At 34.2% G+C, this 24375-nt stretch overlaps 1 protein-coding gene across 1 annotated transcript in view; it reads left to right on the top strand.

The window, feature by feature from the left end:
• Positions 1–22972, top strand: part of LOC114328368 (paired box protein Pax-6-like) — a 336662-nt gene extending 313690 nt beyond the window's left edge. Inside the window, exons 7-9 of the mRNA XM_050653360.1 lie at positions 5040–5307; positions 13838–14088; positions 22704–22972. Of these exons, the coding sequence (XP_050509317.1) occupies positions 5040–5307; positions 13838–14088; positions 22704–22798 (614 nt within the window). The 3' untranslated portion in view covers positions 22799–22972. The remainder of the gene's footprint in view (positions 1–5039; positions 5308–13837; positions 14089–22703) is intronic.
• The last annotated feature ends 1403 nt before the right edge of the window (positions 22973–24375 follow it).

The following is a 24375-nucleotide window of genomic DNA, read 5'->3' as shown; positions in this document are numbered from 1 at the left end:
GCAAACGAATAATACCTTCAAAACGAAGCAATCAACTTCGTAAAACGTTTTCCAGATGATTCCAGATGAGAGATGGGGGTTTACCCCTCCCCCCTTCCACTGGGAAGGTAAACCCCCGAGAACTCCCGGCAAGGGGCCCCCAGATCACTTTTCCCCCGTGGCCTCCAACATCGTACTTACGGCCCTGCCTATCCTCTGCCATTCTACTAATGTGTTCGTTCCACTCCTGTTTCCGTTTTGTCATCCATCCATTTATGTCTTCTATATTGCATGCTCTTCTTATGTTTTCACTACTCTCCCTATCCAACAGAGTTTTCCCTGATATTCGTCGAAGTATTTTCATCTCTGTTGTTTCTAGTAGTCGTCTCGTTTTAGATATGTCAGGTCTTGTCGCCGCCGAATATGTCAATATAGGTGTAATTACTGCTTTATAGATTCTTGCTTTTAAAAAATGAATAACCATTTTCTTGCTTTTGTGTATTGTCTTAGGTGTTTGTTCTTCCAGATTGTGTCAACATCTCCGTAACTGGTTATATCTATTCCAGATATCTAAACCTTGCTTCCTGCTTTATTATTTTCCCATCAATTTCCATTTTACATCGTAGTGGGTATTTAGATGTTGTCATACATTTGGTTTTTTTCTGCTGATATTATCATATTGTATTTCTTGGCTGTTGTATTGAAGATGTTTGTTATTCTTTGGAGATCGTCTTCTGGCTCGGCGATTAATGTGGCGTCGTCTGGATAACATAATATTTGGATTTCTTTGTTCCCCATTCTGTAACCATGACCTTTACGTACTGCTTCTATTATTTCGTCCATTATTATAAAAGGCAACAAAGATCATGCATAGCATTGCTAGTCTAGCACAGAAGAAATATAGAATTTCGTTCCGACAGATGAGAATATACCTAAGTACAATATTTGCATCAATTGTAGGGTACGGTTCAAGTGTATGGGCACATAGATTAATAAATAAAAAAAACGCAGAAAAATTAAATAGAGCTCAGAGAGGATTTCTTGTAAGAATGACGGGAGCATTTGGAACAACTGCAACACAGGCACTCACAGTTTTAACTGGAGTAATGCCAATGCATTTAGAAACACAAAAAAGAGCATGTAATTATTGGCTAAAAAAAGAAAAATATGAAAAAATAATACAAATAATAGGATTAGATATAAGAAATAAAAGAGAATTAAAAGAAATAATAAATAGAAAAAGACAAAATGAATGGGAAAATTCAACAAAATCTAGACGTTTATACAATTTTATACCAATATTAGAAAACATTCCAAATTATTTTAATCCAAAACAAGGTTTAATACACTTTTTAACAGGACATGGACCGTACCCAACATATTTGGAAAGATTTAACTTAAAAGATGATGCATATTGTGAATGTGGAGAACTAGGTACACCAGAACATATAGTGTTACATTGTGAAAATACTATAGAAAATGAAGAACATAGAGAAATGAGAAGAAGATTAGAAAGAATTGAAATAAGAGATATATTACAAAATGAAGAATATTTTGAAATATTAAACAATCTCACACAAATAATATCTAAAAAACAACAAGAAATCTATAATAATAGAAGAAGACAACCAATAATCCAACCCTGATGAAGTTGAGTAAGATAAAGTTAAAATAAATAAAATAAAATATAAATTCAAAAATAGATATTTACAATTATAATAATAATAATTCAATATAAAATAAATAAATAAAAATAATAAAGTTATAAAGACAGGGACTGTCTTTATAACTTAGAAGGGAGTTGATAGTACCAAAAATATTTTAAATTGTTTATTTAAATTTGTTTGTTATACGTAATTAATAGATTATGGCAAATTGTTATTGTAAAAATAGATTTAATAGTTGAGTAAAAAATGTAAAAATATAAAAAAAAAATATCTGTAATCCCATCAGGAAAAAACGACCTGGATTAGTCACTAGAGGCCAGGTCATATGTATAAATAATAAATAAATAAAAAATAAAAAAAAATTATTATATTAAAGATAAGTGGGTTAAACGAGTCACCTTGTCTGACTACGCTCTGTACTGGTATAGACTGTGTTAGTTTTCCATTTATCTTTGCCTGTATTCGATTATGGAAGTAGATGCTTTCGATAGTTTGTATAATATTGATTGGTATGTTTCTTCTATACAGTAGGTGTAAGACGTCTTCGACTTGGTGCGATCGAAAGCCTTTGTCAGGTCTATAAAACATAGATATGCTGGTTTATTGTACTCGATGGCATTTAAATATGTACTAGTTATTTAAATTCTTCCATTTATTTATATCTCTAATAGATAGTTGTGGGTATAATTCTGCCAGATGCACTGCCAGGATCTGGCAGTGAAAAAATTATCTATCAACAACTATCAACAAACTATCAACACAATATCTGCCAGCATGGAGTCCACCACAAATACACTAAGAAACACAAACACAATAAGAATTCTGAACTAATTCTTTAAGACGACATTGCAAAGTCGCAAAAAATTCATTAAACCTACTCTCAAAAATATAATATTTTGTTGTTCCTTCATAAATTTTTGTTAAGGGGGCCGTTCAAGTATCGTAACACAATTTTACAACCTCTTTATCCCATCTGTACCTTTTCATCTTTTGTTGTGAAGAAAGGTCCAGCTATTTATTGCAAACATGTGTTACTGTGCTTGATCTGGTTAATACAAATTTTAAGATTTTTTCACTTGAGTACTATTGTCCTGTTGTAACATGAGCGGAGCGTGAGGGGGCAATGGGCAATATAATACAATCCAGGGGTTCTATGTAAAATATAAACGAAACTTGAAAAGTTGGGAGATTGTGATTCAGTAGTTTTTTTTTAAGTTAAAAAACAATGTTATGTGACACGCTCTTCGAACCCCACTCCCCCCGTATAACGCGCCGTAACGTTTTACATGACCCCCTCCCCCAACTTCATCATTATCAGTAGCTTTTTGAGCCCTGGCTTGTTCTAGGATTTTCCGCCATGCTGTTCTGTTTCTTGCTTTGTTCTTTCAGTGGGTAATCTCAAGTGTTTTCAGATCTTTTTCCACTTTTTCCATGTATCTAAGTTTGGGTCTCCCCTTTGACCTTCTCCCTACTAGTGTTTGCCTCATTATATGTTTTGGTGTTTCGGTCTCCAACATCCGTTTAACATGGCCCATCCAGCGCAGACGTCCGATCTTTATGGATGTTATGACGTCGGGTTCGTTGTATGCTGCGTATAGTTCAAAATTATATCTTCTGCGCCATACGTCATTTTCTTTCACCCCCTTATATATGTGTCTGAGAATTTTTCGTTCAAACGTACCTAATAAGTTCTCATCGCTTTTCGACAGTGTCCATGTCTGATCCATATATAAGGACCGGTTTTATCAGGGTTTTGTATATTTTGCATTTGGTTTTTCTCGTGATGTTGTTAGATCTTAGATGTTTAATTAGTCCATTTACTAACTTGCGTTACCCTCCCCCAACTTGCGTTACGTAATACTTTAAAGCTTCCAAAGTAGATTAGATTACACTTGGTATGGTAAAAAAACTATCCAACGAATTCTTTGTTTTAATCTAGTGACACTCAAATATAAAAAAGTTATATCGATAAAACGAAACTTACCAGCAAGCAATTCTAAGCCTACAGGAATCATTTTCAAAAAATTTACCCTATTTTGATTATAATCGCTTCCTGTATCAAGATACTTTTATGTGGCACTCATTGTGTTATTAATTTTCTTATCTTAATTGGCAACTAACATGTCAATCTCTACAAAAAAGTAGGTATATCTACTAAATAAATTATTTTTCAAACTCTTTCAAACTAGTTTGACAAACAGTTTGAATTTTCAAACCTGTACGATTGACCAGTTTGACTTGACTTGAATTATTTGTCAGAAGGATTGACTTGAGTTTGACTTGAAATTAAGTCAAACTCAAGTCAAGTTCAAACATTCAAGTCAAGCTTGTGCAACTCTACTTTCAACCGTCAAATATTTATAACAACTGTGTGTTTAATTGTACTAATTTGTACTTACATAAATAAATTACAATAAAATTTTGGTTTTGAACAGTTTTATCGGGAAAAATTCAATAATAGGGCTTTTCATCGATTTTCATTTGTTTCGAGCTTCTAACATGTGTTACATAATATTAATATATCTACGCCATACGCCATACGCCTTTGGTTTGTATTATTGTATATACCAATAACGTATGTCGTACATATATTAATATTATGTGGCACATGACAGAAGCTCGAAACAAATTACTGTGAATGAAAAGCCCTATTTTAGAGCTCTTGTGCAATTACTACTGAAAGTATCTATGAAAATTCCACACCTGTAATTTTGAACCAATCAAAATACATTATTTTGACAGATCACCATGGCAACGGAGGTATTTTATCGGAAATTTTTTGCTCGTGGGGTACCCAACAGCGAATTATAGTGGAAATTTTTTGACGTTTACAATAACAGAACATTTTTGACAGACTGGTTTTTATTTGTTTACATAATTTAGTTTTGATTCATTTTTCATCACTTGTAGTTACTCAAAACTTATGTAAAATTGAAGAATATACTATTTTCTATCTTGAAATGGTATTCCCATGCAACTACAATGAGTAGAAATTACGAATTTGAAAGCCTAAATAATTGCTGACAAAGCTATGGCGCGCTATTAATCTGTTCATGCAGCTTTGGATTTTCAAATGCAAATGTGGTGTGGAATTTTCTTACCGAATACCACGCGAAGTCAAATTAATATCCGGAAAATTTTTTTTGATCATGAATATTTTTAGAAAATTTCCCTCGTCTGCGACTCGGGAAATTTTCAAAATATTCATGATCTCAAAAAAATTTCCGGAAATAATTTGACCTCTAGTGGTATTACTAGTGACAATAGCATTTTTAGAACAGCCAGAATGAGATGTTACATATCGCGGCTCTTCGCTATTTTGGGCTAGTGTAATAATACATAAATACATTAGTGTACACTAAGTTCGTTAGATTTAATTATATTATGTTTTAGAATTTGAACGTACTCATTATCCTGACGTCTTCGCAAGAGAGAGGTTAGCAGCGAAAATCGGGCTTCCGGAAGCCAGGATACAGGTGTGGTTTTCCAATCGAAGAGCCAAATGGAGGAGGGAGGAGAAACTGAGGAATCAACGAAGAGGAACGAATGTTACGACAGAACATCCCGTATCTTCCGCATCTCCACCGAGGCTGCAAACGTTCAATAATACTACGATGTATTCTGCAATTACGCCAACGATGTCAATCGCTGAGACTTACAGGTAACCACAATATTTTATATGTTTTGTACTAATTTGGATTTTAGTTAAATTAATTTATACTCTTCAATTTTATTAATACAATGAGAAGTCAGATCCGAAAATCTAAAACTCCTTTCTAACTTTCTAAAGTAGATGTTTCAGCGTGCGCCTGAAAATAAGATCTTAGATTAGTAACTTGCTTATCCAGTTGCTCACATAATATGTCCATGAGTCCTCTTTACCGATTTAGCTGTCTCAGTCTTCGTACGAACTCGGAAGTTAGTTCGGTTATCATTTGTTTATGAACAATTTTCCGCGCTTGCTTTACTCTGAGATATTTTTACATGTCATTTTCACACATGGCCTCGATGTTTTACATCTCGAAACCTTTCCCCCAGTGCCGGATTAACCATTAGGCAAAGTAGGCAGTTGCCTAGGGGCTTCGGCCTGAAAAAAGGCCTCGTAGGCCAAAAAGCGAAAAAATTCAAATATCATACAATACCATAGAAGTGATGGTGGATGTATAAAAAACTACATTACAATGGTACTTTTGTTCACATGAAAGCCTAGTTGTGAGAAGTCTCTAATGAATGCCGTTTGGTAGAAGGGACCGTACTGCCTGTCAGTCTGCACGGTTTCTTAGAAAAGGACACATAGGATTATGGAATACCATAACTGAAGAAGTACGGAAATTTTAGGATTGGAAAAGTTTCTTCAGAATGCAAAAATATTGATGGAAGTTATTCTGGATGCAAGTTCTGAAAAAGTTGGTAGTCTCTGTAGTTAAGTTTGTATCTTCTTGCGGATTAGCGTGTGATCCTTTTTAAGCTCTCATTTAGGCACGGTACAGTGTGGAACTAAGGTATAAGGTGTGGCACGGTACTGTGTGGCAATAAGGGTACTGGAAAACCTTTTTACTTATCTTCAAAGATCGGTAATAAAGTGATAGAAGTAATGGGAAAACACGTTTTGAATTGAAATTAAGGAAGCCGGATACCTACTACTCCTACGATTCAACACCAGGTTTGTCTCATATCGACCAGTTTATATTAAATTAAGGTATGCTAGTTCATTTGATGGTAAAGTGTATAAGCGTTTTCTCACACTCATATCCATAAGTAGCCATACTGGAGAAAATCTTTCTTCTGCTGTTTTAACCTTTTTAAACTACTGTGGCATTGATGTAAACGACATGAGGGGACAATCATACGATAATCCAGTAACCATATTATCAGACAAATACAATGGTCTCCAGTGTCATTTCTCTAATATTAACAAACTTGCAATAATTTGCATTACTTGTGCCGTACACTCGCATAATTTAGTTGGAGTACGTGCTGCTGAAAGTTGCGTTGAAGCCATATCGTATTTTGGAATTGTTCAGTCCGTGTACTCTTTCAGCTTCTACCCACCGTTAGGAAGTTATGATCAAATGCTTAAATGAAACTCTACTAAGCGATCCCATTCACCACGATCTAGTCCTTAAAATAACAAGCCGCACTAAGATGGAGTGCAAGCCGACGCAACAAGAGCTTTGTCTAAAGGTTATGACGCCTTTAAATCCGTTCTTCATACTCTTGCTGAAGACATTAATCAGAAAGCTGAAACAATTCATGAGTGTTTGTTGAAAGAAATATCAAAAAAGAAACATTCATAATGAATGAATTTTGAGCAACAATTTTAGAAAGCATTAACGCTGTAAGTAAATCATTACATAGAGAATAGATTGAACTTCAAACTGAAGTTCAGCTTATAGAGAGATAATTTTGCTTACTACGAGCAGAAGGCCTGCGATCTACATAATCTATAATACTCTGAATATTTCGACGAAAGAAAACGAATGCAAGCAAGAAAGCTACATTTGGATTATGCTAGTTCCAATGAAGTTTTTCTACGGGGTGAAGAAAAAATGATGGTTGAAACGTATCTAACAATGTTGGATAAGGTAATTACTAAGCTGAGTCGTCGGTTGACAGCGTATCAGTCAGTGAACTCAGTATTTGGTGTTTTGTGTGTTTTTCCGAGGTTTTGGAGGGAGAAGGTAAAGGTTTCTTCAGGAGCCTCATAGCTTGGGTTGCCTAGGGGCCTCAAGATTCTTAATACGGCACTGCTTTCCCCTGACTATATTTTTTAGAATACGGCACTTGTCTAATCCGAAGTGCATACTGATGTCATTTGAAAAAGTTTCTACAGTTTTTAGCATCTGATCTAGGTGGTTTCGACTGGAAGCCATTAATTTCAAATCAACAATATACAACACTAAAACCTGATTCACTGGAGTTCAGTAGCTGAGATAGTGAGTTCATCGCTAGGTAGAACCAAAGTTGACTTTGTCATTCTGTCATTGAACGAGTCATTCTGGAAAAGCGCCCGGTAGCCCCGGTCAATTGGGATATCTTCAGTTTCGATATTGTTTTCACCATCTGTTTGAAGGTGAATTTTAGTCTTTTACTCCGACATAATATGTTTAAAAAGGTCACTATATTATCATCTACTTTATATATTTTCAGTGTATCTATAAGCCATTCATGCCGCACTGAATCAAACGCGTTCTTGTAATCGATGAAAGCAGTAAAGAGATTTCGTTATTTGATATATGCTTGGTTAGAATGACTGAGTCGATGATACCCATACTTTGCAACTCATAGAACCCTTAGCGCATCCTTTTTATTGAGGCTCTAAGATATTGCTTAGAGCACAGTGTTGGTAGGTAGGCCGGGCTACACAAGATGTGATCAATTTGTACAAAGTTGGAAGACAAGTAATTGGGCGGTATTTTGCTGTTTTTTGGGTGTTATTTTGATCCTTCGGTATTAGGTAAGTGGTTCCCTGAGTAAGAGATGGTATTTCCTGTGGATTAGAAATAATGTGATTAATCAATGTTGTCAAACACTCATGAACACTCCAGAACTTTTTTATCCAGAAGTTTTGAATTCCGTCCGGTCCAGGAGATTTCCAGTTGTGAAGCTCTTTGATAGTATTCGAGACTTGTTCAGTGGTGAAGGGTTCATAAGGAATATTGTTGTAATGTTGACAGGTGTTCCTCGTGTCTTCAATCCATCCAGAATTATTGTTATGAGTAGCTGGTGTTGAAAGTTGATTTCCCCAAAACGCATGAATTCCTTCTTGGGTTGGGTATGATTTATTTTCATTTTCTTCAATTAAATAGTGATGGTAATTATATCTGTAGAATTACCTATAGTGACCTGCCCAGTGTAATCTTTGTAAAATTGCATAACTTACCACAGAGGGTTCTTTATAATGTTGATATAACTTGTGGTTGAACCTTATTACCCATACACCATGGTCGGATATGGGTCCCAATATATTTCTCAATATCTTTTAAAAGTACTAATAGGGTTTGTCTTTTCTGTCATTATAATTATTACTATAGAATGATATCGAGCCAAAGCAAAGTTACCGAAAGTACAAAATATTTGTTGTCAATGATTATGTCATGATCCATGTTTCTGCGCCATAATATGTGACTACTGGTCGTATTTTTGTATGTTGTATACTATTAGTCGTGGTTTTATGTATATTTTGAACTTTATTACTCTATGAATGCCTTTTGATCCAAACACCTGCAACAGAAAGTATGCAAGGATGATCCGTCTTTCCATAGGCGTAACCAGGGGGGTTTTGAGGGTTATAACCCCCCCCATTGGGATGTACTTTGAGCTCTATACGCTTAACACCATAGCCCTCGGAGACCTTCCAGTAGTTGTAACCCCCCCCCCTTTCAGGTAGTTGTAACCCCCCCTTAGGATCATCCTGGTTACGCCTATGCGTCTTTCTTCCTTCTCGCTACCGTCCTTAGTTATCTGGATTCCATGGTACGCGAGCTGTTTTACAACTTCCAACATTTAAACCGTATATTGTAAAATTTTTTAAGGTTCCGTTTTTCCTTGTTTGTATTAGAACCTAGATATAGATAGTTTTATCTGCGTTAACGGCAACGGCTAGACATAGTTCTTTCGCATTTAATTCAAGTTCCACCTAAAGTTTTGTGATGTATGATGTATCTTACGGTTCGGCATAGGTAATAACGTTTACTCTATAAACTGACTCCGTGTTTATGACCCATGTAAACACATTATAGATACAGTCGAACCCGCTTATTGGAATAGCCTTCGTGCCAAGCAAACATATTCCAATAACCGAGAAATTCTAATAACCGATCAGTGGTGGCTAGTAGAAATAAATGTACCGAATATACGTCATAATAGCACAACACACTTTGTACATGTACATATTGTACATACTATGTATGTACATGTAATACATACATACATCATGTACATATGTATATGGTTTTATTTCTTTTTTTGTCAATAATACAGTACCGGAACTATTACTGAACCTATGTACCTGAACGTATGTACATGTACCTACATACATACATCATGTACATATGTATATGGCTTTATTTCTTTTTATGTCAATAATACAGTACCTGAACTATTACTTATTTTATTAAAACACCAAACTACATCATCTGTACAGGAATACATAAATAAGTATGAAATGTATGCAATATGTAGATATAGGTATACATATTTTCTTATTAACATACATACAACAGACTTACTTTTTTTCTGGAAAAATAATCAGTAATCTGAGAGTAATTTTTTGTTGTTACATAAAATATTACTCACTTGTTGCTCTAAAATATAATAATTAAAAAATTGACATTGGTTTTACCCTCCAGAAAACTTCTTATAAATACTACATATAAAGCGGTTATTATATTATACAAGCGGTTTAACTGTTTCTAAATTAAATTAACTGTTTCTAAAAATCTAAACAGACAACGACGTGGGTGGTGGGTGAGCAATAAGAATATTTACACAAACTAAAAAGTAGCTACTTTATGATCGGTAAATGTTTGGCGGAGGGTAGAATTGGTGCCCATAATAAAGTAAGTAATAAAATATTTATTATCGACAGGTCCTATAAACCAGAAATTATTTAAATTTGTGGGAAATTGTACATAAAAAGTTTTTGGTTACTTGAAATTCATTCTATTAAGCGGTACTATTTTACTAAAACGTATTCCTATAAGCGGTTAAATTTATTAAGGAGTAAATGGAAACGCTTCGGGACCTCAGAATTCTATTGCTTAAACCGAGATATTCCTATAAGCGGTACTTTAATAAGCGGGTTCGACTGTAACACAGAGTAAGGATATGTCTCGGTAGTTTTTGCAGCTGAGTTTGTCTCCTTGTGGATTGGGTTCATAATTGCTTTTTTCCAGTCTCCTGGAATTTCTTCTGTGCTCTACGCTTCTGTTATTATTTTATGAAATCTATATATCAGTGTGTGTCCTTCAAGTTTGATATTTTCAGTTAGTATGTTGTCAATACTGATGTTTTCCACATCACTGATAATCACTGAATTGTTATTTTAGAGTCTATCGTCCCTATTTGTAACCTTTAATCGTCTTTTAATTTCTTTGCTTGTTTTGTTTATAGTAGTCACCAGCGAGCCAAGTTATGTAAAGCTGTCAATAGTCAATACGTTCAACGATATGAGTTTCAAAGACTGTTTCCCGTTCCTTAATTGCTATAAAATAACATCCTTAGTAACCAACATATACCTACTTGGTTTTGTGGCCGTTGATGACTAGAACGACCTGTTTCTGGCAGGCATAGGCATACGCCTGTCAGAGGCATATTTAAGATTTTTGTCGATCTATTGTAAATAGTGCCGCCCTTTCTAATTCGTGTGTCTGCCTTTTCCAAGGCAATATTAAATAGCAGGCAAGCCAGGGTATCCCCTTGATCCCCTTGACTGAGTCCATCCTTTATCTCAAAAGTTCTAGAATTCTCTGCCTGTGTCACAACACTCGCTTTTAAGTTAGATAGTGTCATTCTCGTTAGTCGGATAAGTTTTTCTAATATGTACACCAAACTCACGCCACCTCACGCATTGACGGTCATAGTAGGTAGTGTTCTCTTAACACTGCCGTACGTGACATGGCCTTGAAGTCGACGAATAGGTAATAGGTTTCGATGTTAAATTCTAATGTTTTCTCGAGGATGTTTTATCGAATGAACCTGGGTCAGTTGTTACTTTTTCTGGAGTGAATCCGGCCTGGTATTTTCCTATTATGCCTACTGTGTGAACTTGTAATCTTTCATAGATAATACCCAAGTAGCACAATAAAAATATTTTAGTTTTATTTAAGGTTTATAAAGGTTTTATTGTGGTAAATAAGAAGATAATGGTTTTAAAGTTACCTTGTAGATATACTGCCAGAACTTTAAAACTGTTAAGCATTTGTCACTAGTTTTAAAGTATCTAATAAGAGTATCAAATAAGACTAATTAATCTTAATAGATAATTTGTCTTATTGTAGTTTTAAAATGGTTTATTCTCAGTTCACTTTAAAACTAATCAGTTTTATGAAGAACTTCTGGACTATTTGGTTTTATTAGATTCTAGTTTGTGACTTTTTAGTATTCTTGCAGTTTTAAAGATTATTCTAATATGACTAATAAAACCTATTATTAAAACTACTTGATCTCAAGACTATTATGTCAGTAAATCATATGCCTTAAAACTATTTTTTTTAGTTTTCTTTAAAGTTGCTTTCTTAAAAGCCGTTATCAGGCTATATTAAAACCAAACGCTCTTAACTGAATCAATTTGGTTATCGTAAAGACAAAACTATGCTTCTTGTTAGAAACAATAAGACTAAACTCGTCCCCTCTTCTTTCATGTCCAAAATGGTCGGCCATTTGTTTTAGAGCGAAACAGTGGTGTAAAAAGTGGAAGTACAGTTAGTATGGAAGAAATAAGTAGCAAGTACAGTAGAGCGTCGATAATCCGAACCCTGGTAATCCGAACGATCGCTAATCCGAACGCAAAAAAAATTATAAAATTAAAAAATATGATCGCGGACCGAATTTTTGGATTTAATATGACAATATGGGCAAAATATGACTGCGGATTTTTGTTTTGTTTATGCAGAAATACCTACAATATATTTGTTTATTATGCAGGTGTTTTATTCCTTTTAACTAAAACGTATGTACATATGTAAGTACAAACGTAAGTACACTATGTTTATGAGCTTTGTATGTATTTTGAACATATGCTCGATAATCCGAACAATTTGATAATCCGAACTACCTCTGTACCAATTAGTTCGGATTATCCACGCTCTACTGTACTTAAAATATAAACGAACTGGTCATTACGGCTTATTTTTCAAAGAATACAATACAAGCAGCAATACGACGCCTCGATTTTACGGTTAGATTCACATTAAAACAGAGTGGCATTATTGGCAGCAGCATTAAAACTAAACAGTTTTAATTCCAAGGCAATCTTGCTTTCATGTAGGATACATGCTCTTGGAAAGGTATAAAATAAAGCCATTTGATCTTAACAATTCTCTGTCGATAGACTAAATAGTTTTATTTGGTTTTCGACCATATTGCTTTCTGGAGATGCTGAAGGCCATGATAGATTACAATATAAGGCTTACATAAAAATTATAAATAAGCGATCTAAAGACATGGATTCGATTTATTTTAACATTAAAACATTAAAATTGAAGATAAAATTATTTTTCTTTCAAATTAATATTTTTCGGATTTCAATTGTTTTATTATTATTTTTTAATCGCCAAAAGTCAGAAATTTTAGGGTGCGTGAGTTATTTAGATCTATTTTTGTTAACATTATCAATAAAGTTGGGTGCGCAAGTGCTTTTCTACCTTGACAGTTCGAAATAACCAAGTACTTTTTATTATTTTATGGTTACAAATACGTATCTACCTATCAAAACACATGTAATAATTTGTTGGCCTATATGAAGTATATGGGTTTAAAGAATCATTTAAATTAAAATTATCTTTAAAAGTCTCCATTTAAGAAACCTTTTTAAGTTTGCTATAAAACTGCCTGCACTTAAAGTGTCTTTTAACATGGTTTTAAAAGCACCTTCATAGCAGCTTTAAAACCAGTTGCTTAAGAAAACAAAGTTTTAAGGTTTTTATTTTTGGTTTTACTGACCTCTTTCAGTGTGAGCCCTTTTATGCTGAAAGCGGTTTTTTGTGCAACCTTAAGGTTTACTTAAAAACCAATTGATTTTAATTTTAGTTTTATTCTAATAAACCCGTTCGGTGCTACTTGGGTAGTTGCTAATATTTTGTAAGCAGTTGTTAACAGGGTCATCCTGTGTAATGGTCACACTGGAGCTAGTCGCCTTTTAAATAAAAGTTTATGCAGTATCTGTAACATGGCCTCGCCACCATTCTTCTAGCTCACTGCAAATTTGACCAGTTCATTGACCAAAAGCGGTCACGCTAAATGTTCAAAAATGTGTTAGTAACTATTTTGGCCAGATAACACAAATCATACAGCAGACTGGTCCATTAATTTGTTCCGTGATGTTGCCAACAAAATAATTTTGTGGGGAAAAAAGGCTCAGGATATGACAACAACGTTGTCATATCCTGAGCCCAGCACTGAGGAGCATAACTTTGATATTAAGACAGGTAAAAGAACATTGTTGAATTAACTAATATTTTTAATTTCAGTCCGATGTCCACTATGTCCAGCTTCACTCATAGTTCTCTATCGACTGGTATGGGCCATTCGCCGGCAGCTTGTTTACAACAAAGAGAAAGTCCAACAATGACAGGTGCAATGGGAGGATATTGTATGGGTAGACCTCCAGGATACGATCTTCCAACCATAGGTTACGGAGCGCGGCCCTCTCCATGTAGCCCTTCACAGCCATATCAAGTGAACGGTCATCAGTACAACCCGGGTGCTACATCATCCACAGGTACATAATTATATTGGTTATTTCACAAACCAAAGGTTGGTAGGAATTGTTCATGGAATTAACTTAAAAATGATGAGTAATACCAAAAATATTAAAGAGTAGTAAAATCTACGTTTTGCTTTTCTGAATATTTTTCCTTTTTGTTTTCTTGTTATACTAAAATTGATTATGCTATGGCTGCTCAAAATTTGCCTAAACTCGTGATTAGTTACTCGTTCAAGCCATTTTAACTTCAGCTTTTTCAATTTTACGCACTTTGAACCGATGAAACTTACAGATCATATAAATAATACATAAGCAAAGTAACTTGTGAAGTGGTACCTAATGATAAAATTTATTTATGATGCTAATTAGGGGGTGATTTTCGTGATTTTTTTACCAAAAAATAAAAGGGACCAACAATATTTTGAGCATAACTCACTTACTTTTATTGTTACAAGTTTTTTTAAAAAACAAAAATAATCCTTTTTTTAAACACTTTAAAAAAGTTGAAATTAATTTCCCCGAATAGTGCTCCGTTTTTGGGTTATTTCACATTGAAATATTCGATTTGGAATTTTATGAAGAAGAACCTACTTTTCATTAGCTACAACTCTGCTTCTACTGGGTCTACAGACCTCAAGCATACACCATTTTTCAGTTTTTTATAAGCTATATTTTTGTTAAGAACATTTTTTTCGCCGAAATACTTACTTTTTGAGTTATCTCCGAAAAACCGTCCAAAAACATGTTTTTTTCTGTTAAAAATGAACATATTCACTTGCAAGTAACTCGAAAAGTATTGACTTAGGGAAAAAACTCTATAGAACAAAAGTTGATTAGAATTCATTTTATTCAAGTCCGGACTTATTTTGAATGTATATTTTTCACCTTCGAGAGGGGGTATTCCCCTCTATTTTGGAAAAATGGATGGGATGTAGAATTGTAAACTTTTTCTTATATAATAATGGACAATTTCAACTACCTATTCCCAAATTTTCATCCTTCCTTTATTTTTTTTGGGGTCAGATTGTTCTTTGATCGGGCTATAGTGATAGCCGGGGAATTCGGGTTTGGCCAGAGCCAACAAGAGCTGTACAACTAGCACATTCCCATCCCATACTTCCTGTCGCTGGTGGCAGTGTTATGTTTTAGTCAGGTGTACCTATGCACGGAATTGGTGGTTGTTGACGGGACTCTAACAGAACAAAGGTACATCACACTTTTTTTAGAAACTTCAGATTTTAGAACTTCATGTGAGATTATGGCGAGGAGCTGTGGGTGTAAATTTTGTGTTTATGGATGGAACCGCTTGCCCACCCCACATAGGAGTCAAGCAGTTAATGACTATCTTAAGACATAAAGTCACATCCTCATTGAGTCGACATTGTCGATCGACTCTGTCTATCGCCACTGCCGACCGACAAATCGAAAAAGCTTCACATGTCCACACCACCACCAGGTAGGCAGAATATTTGTCGACAGTCGAAACGAAAATGTGTGACGAAGATGACGCCATTATTGTTTGTGTCGCAGTTGTCATTATCACAACTAAAATCCTTGGCCATCCTTTGTTTAATTAAATTTATTGCCACCCTTTGTTTTTTTATTTCTCTTGCTAACTGACTTTAAAGATTTTTTATTTTTTGTTCTATACCACTTGCTTTTCTATATTAAATTCACTGGCAGTTTCCATCAAAGTATCGTGCCTCATGTTTTGGTCTTTGTAATATTTGCTTCTAGTGTTTGATAGATTTGTTTTTAATTTGTACGCTTCAATAATTGCCATCACTTTTTCTTTTTCCCATTCCATTTTGCCGACAAGTACAAAACACGAAATTTCGGACGAGGCTGAAACTATTTTTGGTGAATTATTTTTAAATACCAATGTCGAATGCTAGCTAGCACGTCCACACTTCGGATTCGACTCGACTACCCTTTGATTTTACCGACAGAGCATGGAAAACCAGTCGACAGGTCGAACGACATCTTTTGTAGATCGACAAAGTCGATCGCCGCGTACACACTCAGTCGAGAGTGTCGATAGACATCAGAGTCAATCGACAATGTCGACTCAATGAGGACTCGGCTTAAGATATTCGCCGTTTGGGAGTGTTCTGCGATGTCTCCAGACATGAACCTCATTGAACATGCATGTGATCTTAAAAGCTATTCATGCTCGAAGTAATCCTCCCAGAACTTTTCATGAATTTACAATTGCACTGTAGAGAAGAATGGGAGAATGGTAGTATGGGAATGGGAGAATGGTAGTACCTGTCTACAAAAACAAGGGAGATATACAACAATGTACAAACTACAGGGCTATAAAACTGCTTAGCCACACTATGAAAATATGGGAGAGAGTAATTGATAGACGGATACGTGAAGAGACCGACATATCCGAGAATCAATTTGGCTTTATGCAGGGCAGATCAACAACAGACGCAATTTTTATTATAAGGCAGTTGATGGAAAAATACAGGAGTAAAGAAACAAACGCTCATATGGTATTCATTGATCTTGAGAAAGCATATGATAGAGTTCCTCGAGAGTTTCTGTGGTGGGCACTCAATAAGAAAGGAGTCCCTGGTGCATATGTAAAGATTGTGAGGGATATGTATGAGGGAGTAACGACTAGTGTTAGGACAGGTGTGGGAGAGACTGATAAATTTCATGTGAAAGTAGGATTGCACCAAGGCTCGGTGCTTAGTCCGTATTTATTCTCATTAGTTTTGGACCAGATAACAGCGAAACTACAGGGTAACATTCCATGGTGCTTAATGTATGCTGATGATGTCGTGTTAGTAGGAAATAGTGAAAGAGACTTAGAACAAAAACTGGAACAGTGGACACGAGCTCTGGAGGAAAAAGGTTTAAAACTTAGTAGGACAAAGACAGAGTATTTGGAATGTTCATTTAAAGATGGAGTTACTACAAATAAAATGGTATCTTTGGATGGTGAACCGATTGTAAAAAGCAATAGTTTTAAGTACCCGGGATCGGTATTACAGAGTAATGGAGAAATAGATGGAGATGCATGCAGTAGAATTAGGGCTGGATGGATGAAGTAGAAGGAAGCGAGTGGTGTGTTGTGTGACAGAAAACTTCCAATGAAGCTGAAAGGAAAATTCTATAAAACAGCCGTAAGACCGGCTATGATGTACGGAACTGAATGTTGGGCAGTGAAAAAGAAAGAGGAACAACGAATGCATGTGGCGGAGATGAGAATGCTTAGATGGATGAGTGGAGTGACAAGAAAGGATAAAATTAAAAATTAATATATTAGGGGAAGTCTAGATGCACCGAGAGAAAAAAATTCTTGACATAAAGAAACTTTATTAATATTTAAGAAAGATCGACTTGGCATATTGCCTAAGAAATATATCTTTGTATGTAAGATATAATTTTCTAAAATATTTCAAATAAATTCTACTATAGCCAAAGAAATATATCTTGAACATGATTCAACCATCACTTTCTGGCAAACTTCAAACCCATTTATCAGAAAGAAATTACACTTGATGTTAATTAATTTTATTAGTCATAAAAATATATTTTCTACACATTACAAAACTATTCTTTCTGAGCAATAATATTTCTTAGTAAGGAATATTATTATTTTACTATTAATAATTTTAATATATTTAATGTTAAGAAATATATTTCGCAGAGATAAACGTATATTTAGAGTTAAGTTAATATATCTTGCAAATAAAGTGATATTACATACGGCGAAATAAATCATTGTGTTAAGGTAAAATCATTATTTTATTAATAAAACAAGATATAAAACGTTATTATTACATACAAATATTTTCTCCACTCTTAAACCACTGGCTTCTACACAACAATAAAAGGATGGAGAGGCAAATCTAACTTCCTCAAATTTTCCTTCTTTTGTTAATAGCACTTTGTATATCAGCAATTCACTAAAACAAAATCTTTATGTAGAAAGAGTAAACTTTAATAAAATTTTTTTTATAAAGATATAGATATTTATTTTGACAAGTTTAGGAAATACAAAAAAAAAACGAATACACGGCCCCACATAAGAACTATTAATACTAATAATAATCAATCATATTTAGTTCAACCATGGCATTATTTAACCTACACATCTTTGTTTATTTTTTTCTTTTTGTTAATGAAATATTAATTATTTATCTGTATAATATTAAGTCACACAATAAACATTGTTTAGCTAAAACAAGAGGGAAAATTCAACCAATGTAAAACATTGAAGCAGACATAATAATATGTAATTTTCTTAATTTTTATAATCTAAAAGAGACAGCATACCTAATCATTAAGAAATTTTATTACGGGAAAGTATTATTAGTTTACATCTCATTTAATACATATTAACTAATTTACGGTTTTCGGCAATAACATTTCTTAACCATAAACATATATTTCTTTTAGACTAACTGATTTCTTTATCTCAAATAAATTAACAGAACACATTCTCAGCGTTGCACCCGCCATGTTTGACATAGCGTTGTATTGTATATTTTTATAGAAGATGATACATTCAAGAAACCTATTATAGTTGATACATAAGTATACACATTTTTAAAAAGGTACTTACATGTATGAAATTCTACCATTTATGGAAGGCCCCGCAGTTGGTTAATAACTCCTTTCTTAATATTGTTCTGAAGCTATATATTATACCATTCTGTCCCAGCTTTAAATTGTGGCATATTTCCCAGTTAGAATAATAAGCTCCTTTATTTCAGAGTCGTCCATCATTATACCTAAAAAGCATATAAAGATACTATTATGTTTCTTTTTTAACCATTCGGATACGCAACAATATTATTATTACATCTTAAATTACTCAATTTACTTTTAGTTAATACCTATAATGTACGTACCTTCAAAATATCCGTTAGTTTTTAAAGAACACCAATAAATAAACATCCATCTATATGAACATGAACATATCACGCCATCTTGACAAACACTGACGACTAAATCATAAATTGTTAATCTGCGCAATTCTTTTGTGGAAGAAAATCTCTTTGCAAGTTACATTTCGGCATTAATGACAAAGTTTTTATTTTATAACCACAGTTATTACTACAGAGGGTATTTCTGAAGAATTATTTCTTGTGGTTTAAAATATTTATTTGATTGCAAGAAAATTTCTTGTTCACAAATATAAATATGGATTTACTCGACATTATATTTCTTATACTGCAAAATATTTGTAGTTTTCAATTTAAGAAATAAAAACTTTAGGATAAGAAAATTAAATATAACCATTAATGCATTTCTTAGTATTGAAGAAATTATCTGTAAGAAATTATTGAGTTGTGTTTAAAAAACTCGTTTCTTTATATGTGAACCGGTTTGTTTAAGTTAATAGGATATGTTAACTTTTAAGAATTATTGCTCAAAGAAATCAGTGTTTTAGGAGAAAAGAAATTGTTCTCTCGGTGTGTGGCACCAATTGATGCCAAAATGAGAGAGCATAGGTTGAGATGGTTTGGTCATGTTCAACGTCGTGACGTTAATCATCCAATACGAAGAGTAGCTGAAGTGCAGATTCCTGGAAGGAGTAGGAGAGGAAGACCAAAGAAGACGTGGGGGGAGACGATTAGGCAGGACATGTTGGTAAAGGGGATTAATATTGATATGACCCAGGATAGAATTGTGTGGAGAAATACAATTAGGGAAGCCGACCCCGCATAGGGATAAGGCAAAGAGAATGATGATGAGTCGACTTGGGGCTTGTCCTCATTGAGTCGACGTTGTCGATCGACACTCTCGACTGAGTGTGTACGTGGCGATCGACTTTGTCGATCTACAAAAGATTTCGTTCGACCTGTCGACTGGTTTTCCATGCTCTGTAGGTAAAATCAAAGGGTAGTCGAGTCGAATCCAAAGTGTGGACGTGCCAGCTAGCATTCGACCTTCGACATTGGCATTCAAAAATAATTCAGTGTACGCTCGGCGTAGTTTCAGCCTCGTCCGAAGTCTCGTGTTTTGTACTTGTCGGCAAAATGGAATGGGAAAAAGAAAAAGTGATGGCAATTATTGAAGCGTACAAATTAAAAACAAATCTATGGAACACTAGAAGCAAATATTACAAAGACCGAAACATGAGACACGATGCTTTGATGGAAACTGCCAGTGAATTTAATATAGAAAAGCAAGTGGTAGAACAAAAAATAAAAAATCTTCAAAGTTAGGTAGCTGGAGAAATAAAAAAAACAAAGGGTGGCAATAAATTTAATTAAACAAAGGATGGCAAAGGATTTTAGTTGTGATAATAACAAATGCAACACAAACAATAATAGCGTCATCTTCGTCACACATTTTCGTTTCGACTGTCGACAAATATTCTGCCTACCTGATGTGGACATGTGAAGCTTTTTCGATTTGTCGGTCGGCAGTGTCGATAGACAGAGTCGATCGACAATGTCGACTCAATGAGGATGCGGCTTGCTCGAATCCACGCTTGCATCGATGCCCATGATGGAAATACTCTATCTCTATATTAAAATTGTTAAATGCATTTTAATTAGAAATATTCTTTGTTTTTAATGTTTTATTTATTAAAATAAAACAGTATGTCTATTAAAACAAAAAATATCGGTCAAAGTTACGATATATTTTTAATGATCTAGAACAGAGTTTCTAAAAAGTTTAGTAACAGTATAATAATAGCGAAAATGTTAAGTGTTGCATAACTTTTGAAACTATGTATAGGTAGTAAAAATTAGTGAGAATTATAGGTACTACAATCACAATAAAGATGCACTAGAAATAAACAAACCAAGACACTTGCATGTTACCAGGAGCACTTCCACTCCCAAATTATAATTTACAAAGTATGTATTATATACATTGTAAATCCCAAATCATGATTTACAAAGTTTATACATTGTAAATCACAAGAAAAGATTGTGTGAAACAGTATAAGAAGAAGAACCATAAACTATATCTTCTTCTTAGAAGTATAGTTTTGAAACTTTTGATTTGCCTGCAACTTCAAGTAACTATTGCAATCCGCTGTATCCAATATTCAAATAGCTACAAGTGTAGTCAAACCACGTGAAGTAGAGAAAGAAAGGACACAAGAAAACAGCTGTTTAATCACAAATTAGTCCATTAATTTGTAATCTCACATCAATCCTAACTTTTTACAGTTTCACCGTGTATAATTGTGAAATATATCGATTAATAGCTTAATTATTAGAGTCCATTCAACTTCCTGAACTGAATAACTAAACTGAATAAATTGCCAAATAGTTGTTATTCTAATTGTACTTCCAAGTGTTGCAATTGCTTCCTCGATTAATTGTAGTTGCAAGCTTTCAAAGTTCAAAGTTTTTGTTACCATGGAAAGGCAATAAAACTTATTGATGATTCGTATATAATTTGGTAAGATGATAAATAGCTTTCCGCACTATTATGAGTTGCAATCTATTTAAAATAGTTACCTCATTAAAAAGTGCGTAAGTCATTGTTTGAAGTTACTCCGAGTGCAATTATCAGTAGCAGTCAATTTAGTGCAGTCTATTATAAAATTGTACCTAACCAATACCTGTAGTGTAATCATTCTGTAGCTGTCAATAAAACCATATTTTTTACTCCACGACTTCAAACATTTATTTATCATCGTCATTAGATAGGGTTACCATAATTTATTAAGGCCGAATCCGGACAGGGCTAGTCCAAGGGGTTGTAGAAAATGTAAAATGTGAATTTAACTGTGTTGCTGTTGGAATCTAATATTCAACTATAATTATTATTTTTGTTAGCGTTAAAATAAATACATGCAGTCTTCAAGGGACTTCTCCGAAAGCATAAAAGTTAATTCCATACACCTCTTGCGTAAAATTGCGTAAAAGTGTCATGCTATATATGAATGTGAGAACTTTGTTAGTTCTGTGTTTGGTATTCAGTCTGTTCGAATATTTTGTAGATAAAACATCTCTTAATTTCTTTGTATGTAATACTGTAATTATTCGGTTCAGTTAAAATAAAAATAGTTTATATTATCTTTTATTTGTACCTTTTATTATCTTATATTTCTAATAGTTGCTACCTCTACATTGTAAATATACGCGAAATGCATAAGGCACAATTAAAAGTACAGCTGTTTCGCTACTAAGAAACTTGTATTCTTCTTTAAGTTTGTCAGTAAAAACACATTTAGATACGCTTTGGCATTTTACAAAGTTTATAGGTACACTAAACTAAACTATTAAAAAAACTAAACGTAAATATCCTTAATCAATATCTCACAGACACGGTCAATTACATAGGAGTTATAGTCATTACACTAACTCAACTAGCTGTCAATCGATTATTGTCTGCTCGTGCGCTGTTGACAAGCAGTGCGACCAACTTAACTAGGTGTTGCGCAGAATGAAATTTCCCACCGTTGGGCCAAGTGTTTTCCATTTTTTAGTAAAGAAAAAAATCCGGACATGTCTTTCATATCCGGACTGTTCGGACGATATCCGGACGTATGGTAACCCTAGCATTAGAAAACAATTCGAATTTTATTTTACATCGAATTGTCCAACAGCTTCTGAACAATATTTGTTTTTACTTGTCTTGTTGTCTCCTGTTATAAATTACAGATATAATAAAAGCTAATACAAATATTTATATTTCAGGTCTTATATCACCCGGAGTATCTGTCCCGATAGCAATACCTCCAAGTCAACCCGATGTGACTTCCCATCAACCGTACTGGCCCCGACTGCAGTGACCCTGGTGGAACTAATTCGATACCTTAAAGTGGACTGTTGCACCTTTCAATCTCCATTAAATTATCTCCATTCTGTACTTAATATTTGTATACCTATTTAAGAAGATACTGAATTTGTTAAGTAGATTGTGAAATTTCAAATATCAATAGAAATACAGAGTGTTTTAGAAATTATGTATAACTTTTGTTTTATTTTTATTACCTTGTTATGAATAATTTTAAACTCAGCAGATGCAGGGAGTGAACATAAAATAGTCCTAGCAAAAATAAGAATGAAAATTACACCAAAACATTTTCTACAGGAAATTACCGAGGAAAAACTCAATGTAGAATCACTGTGGAACGACTCTATAAGAGAAATGCACCAAATGAGGCTAGCACAGAAGATACAAAACAAATAGACGACATCGAAGATAAAACGCGAGCTGGGAGAAAATTAAAAACAACATTGAAGAGGCAGCAACAGAAGCTTTAGGAAAACGCAAAGTCATATAGGTCTGGATCCCGCGTATGAAAAAAAAGTTGAATAATAGCAAGCTGAAAATTTGTTAATAGCTTAAGGGTGTCTAGTCGGATAAACTTTGATATATGGGAACACTGGAACAGGGGCAGTTTTAATTGTGGATTAGGTTAAAAATTTGGAACGGTCACACCACGAAAACGGCACATTTATTTTGTCCGACAGAACAGACTTAAACTCTCCGAACAGAGATTAAACTCTCATGCGAAAATCAGACTGCTATTTATCACCTGTCATAATTCCTGTCATTTGACATATTCTAATACTGAACAAAAGAAACAACAATACACCATGGTTCAGAAAAAAAATAAAAGAGAAATGTAAAGAGAAACGAGACGCCTACATGATGGTAGGGGAGCCCAAACGGGGATTTTTGCAGTTACTCAAGCGCGTCAGATTATTACATGGGGAAAAACCTTGTACCCTGAAAATGCACCTCTACCATATATTGGCTCTTAATGCAGGGGAGTTCGTTAAGGGGGGGCCGAAAAAAAATCTATCCTTAGAAAAACTCGAAATCGTCAGCTTAAGATAAGGTAAGTTAAGTACATGCAAAACAGTGTATATTTCAAAATTTGAGCGGGAAAAATCACCAAATACATATTTTTTTTATGTAATCCATAAATATTATATTATACTAATACGCCGCTAAAGAGTAGGTACTAAAAACAATTGTTTTTTATATACCCAAGAAGCAATTGGACGTAATATTACGACGTCTTAACGTTGAATTAAATGCCCCAACGTTAATACGCGGCGTTGCGACGACGGTCAGAAAACCGCTATTTGCACCTAAGTGGGGAATAGAAATACGGGTTGCCTCGACGTCCCCCTCTCGACTTCTAAGCTCGAGATATTTTATCGTCAAATTACGTTAGTTTTTAGGACTTTGGTCTTGTAAAGTAATAGTATAAAATTCTCTACCACAGAAGTACGGCCGACACACTTCATTTTTACCAAATAGGTTAATAATCTTGGAGGATATTAAATCATCAGAAACTAAGATGCATGACGGCCTGTTGATACTTATTTAAGTAGGTTCCTACTCTATTCAGAA

The sequence above is a fragment of the Diabrotica virgifera genome, chromosome 6, assembly GCF_917563875.1.
Source record: "Diabrotica virgifera virgifera chromosome 6, PGI_DIABVI_V3a".
In the NCBI taxonomy this organism is placed as follows: domain Eukaryota; kingdom Metazoa; phylum Arthropoda; class Insecta; order Coleoptera; family Chrysomelidae; genus Diabrotica; species Diabrotica virgifera.
This window is presented reverse-complemented; position numbering and strand designations above follow the sequence as displayed.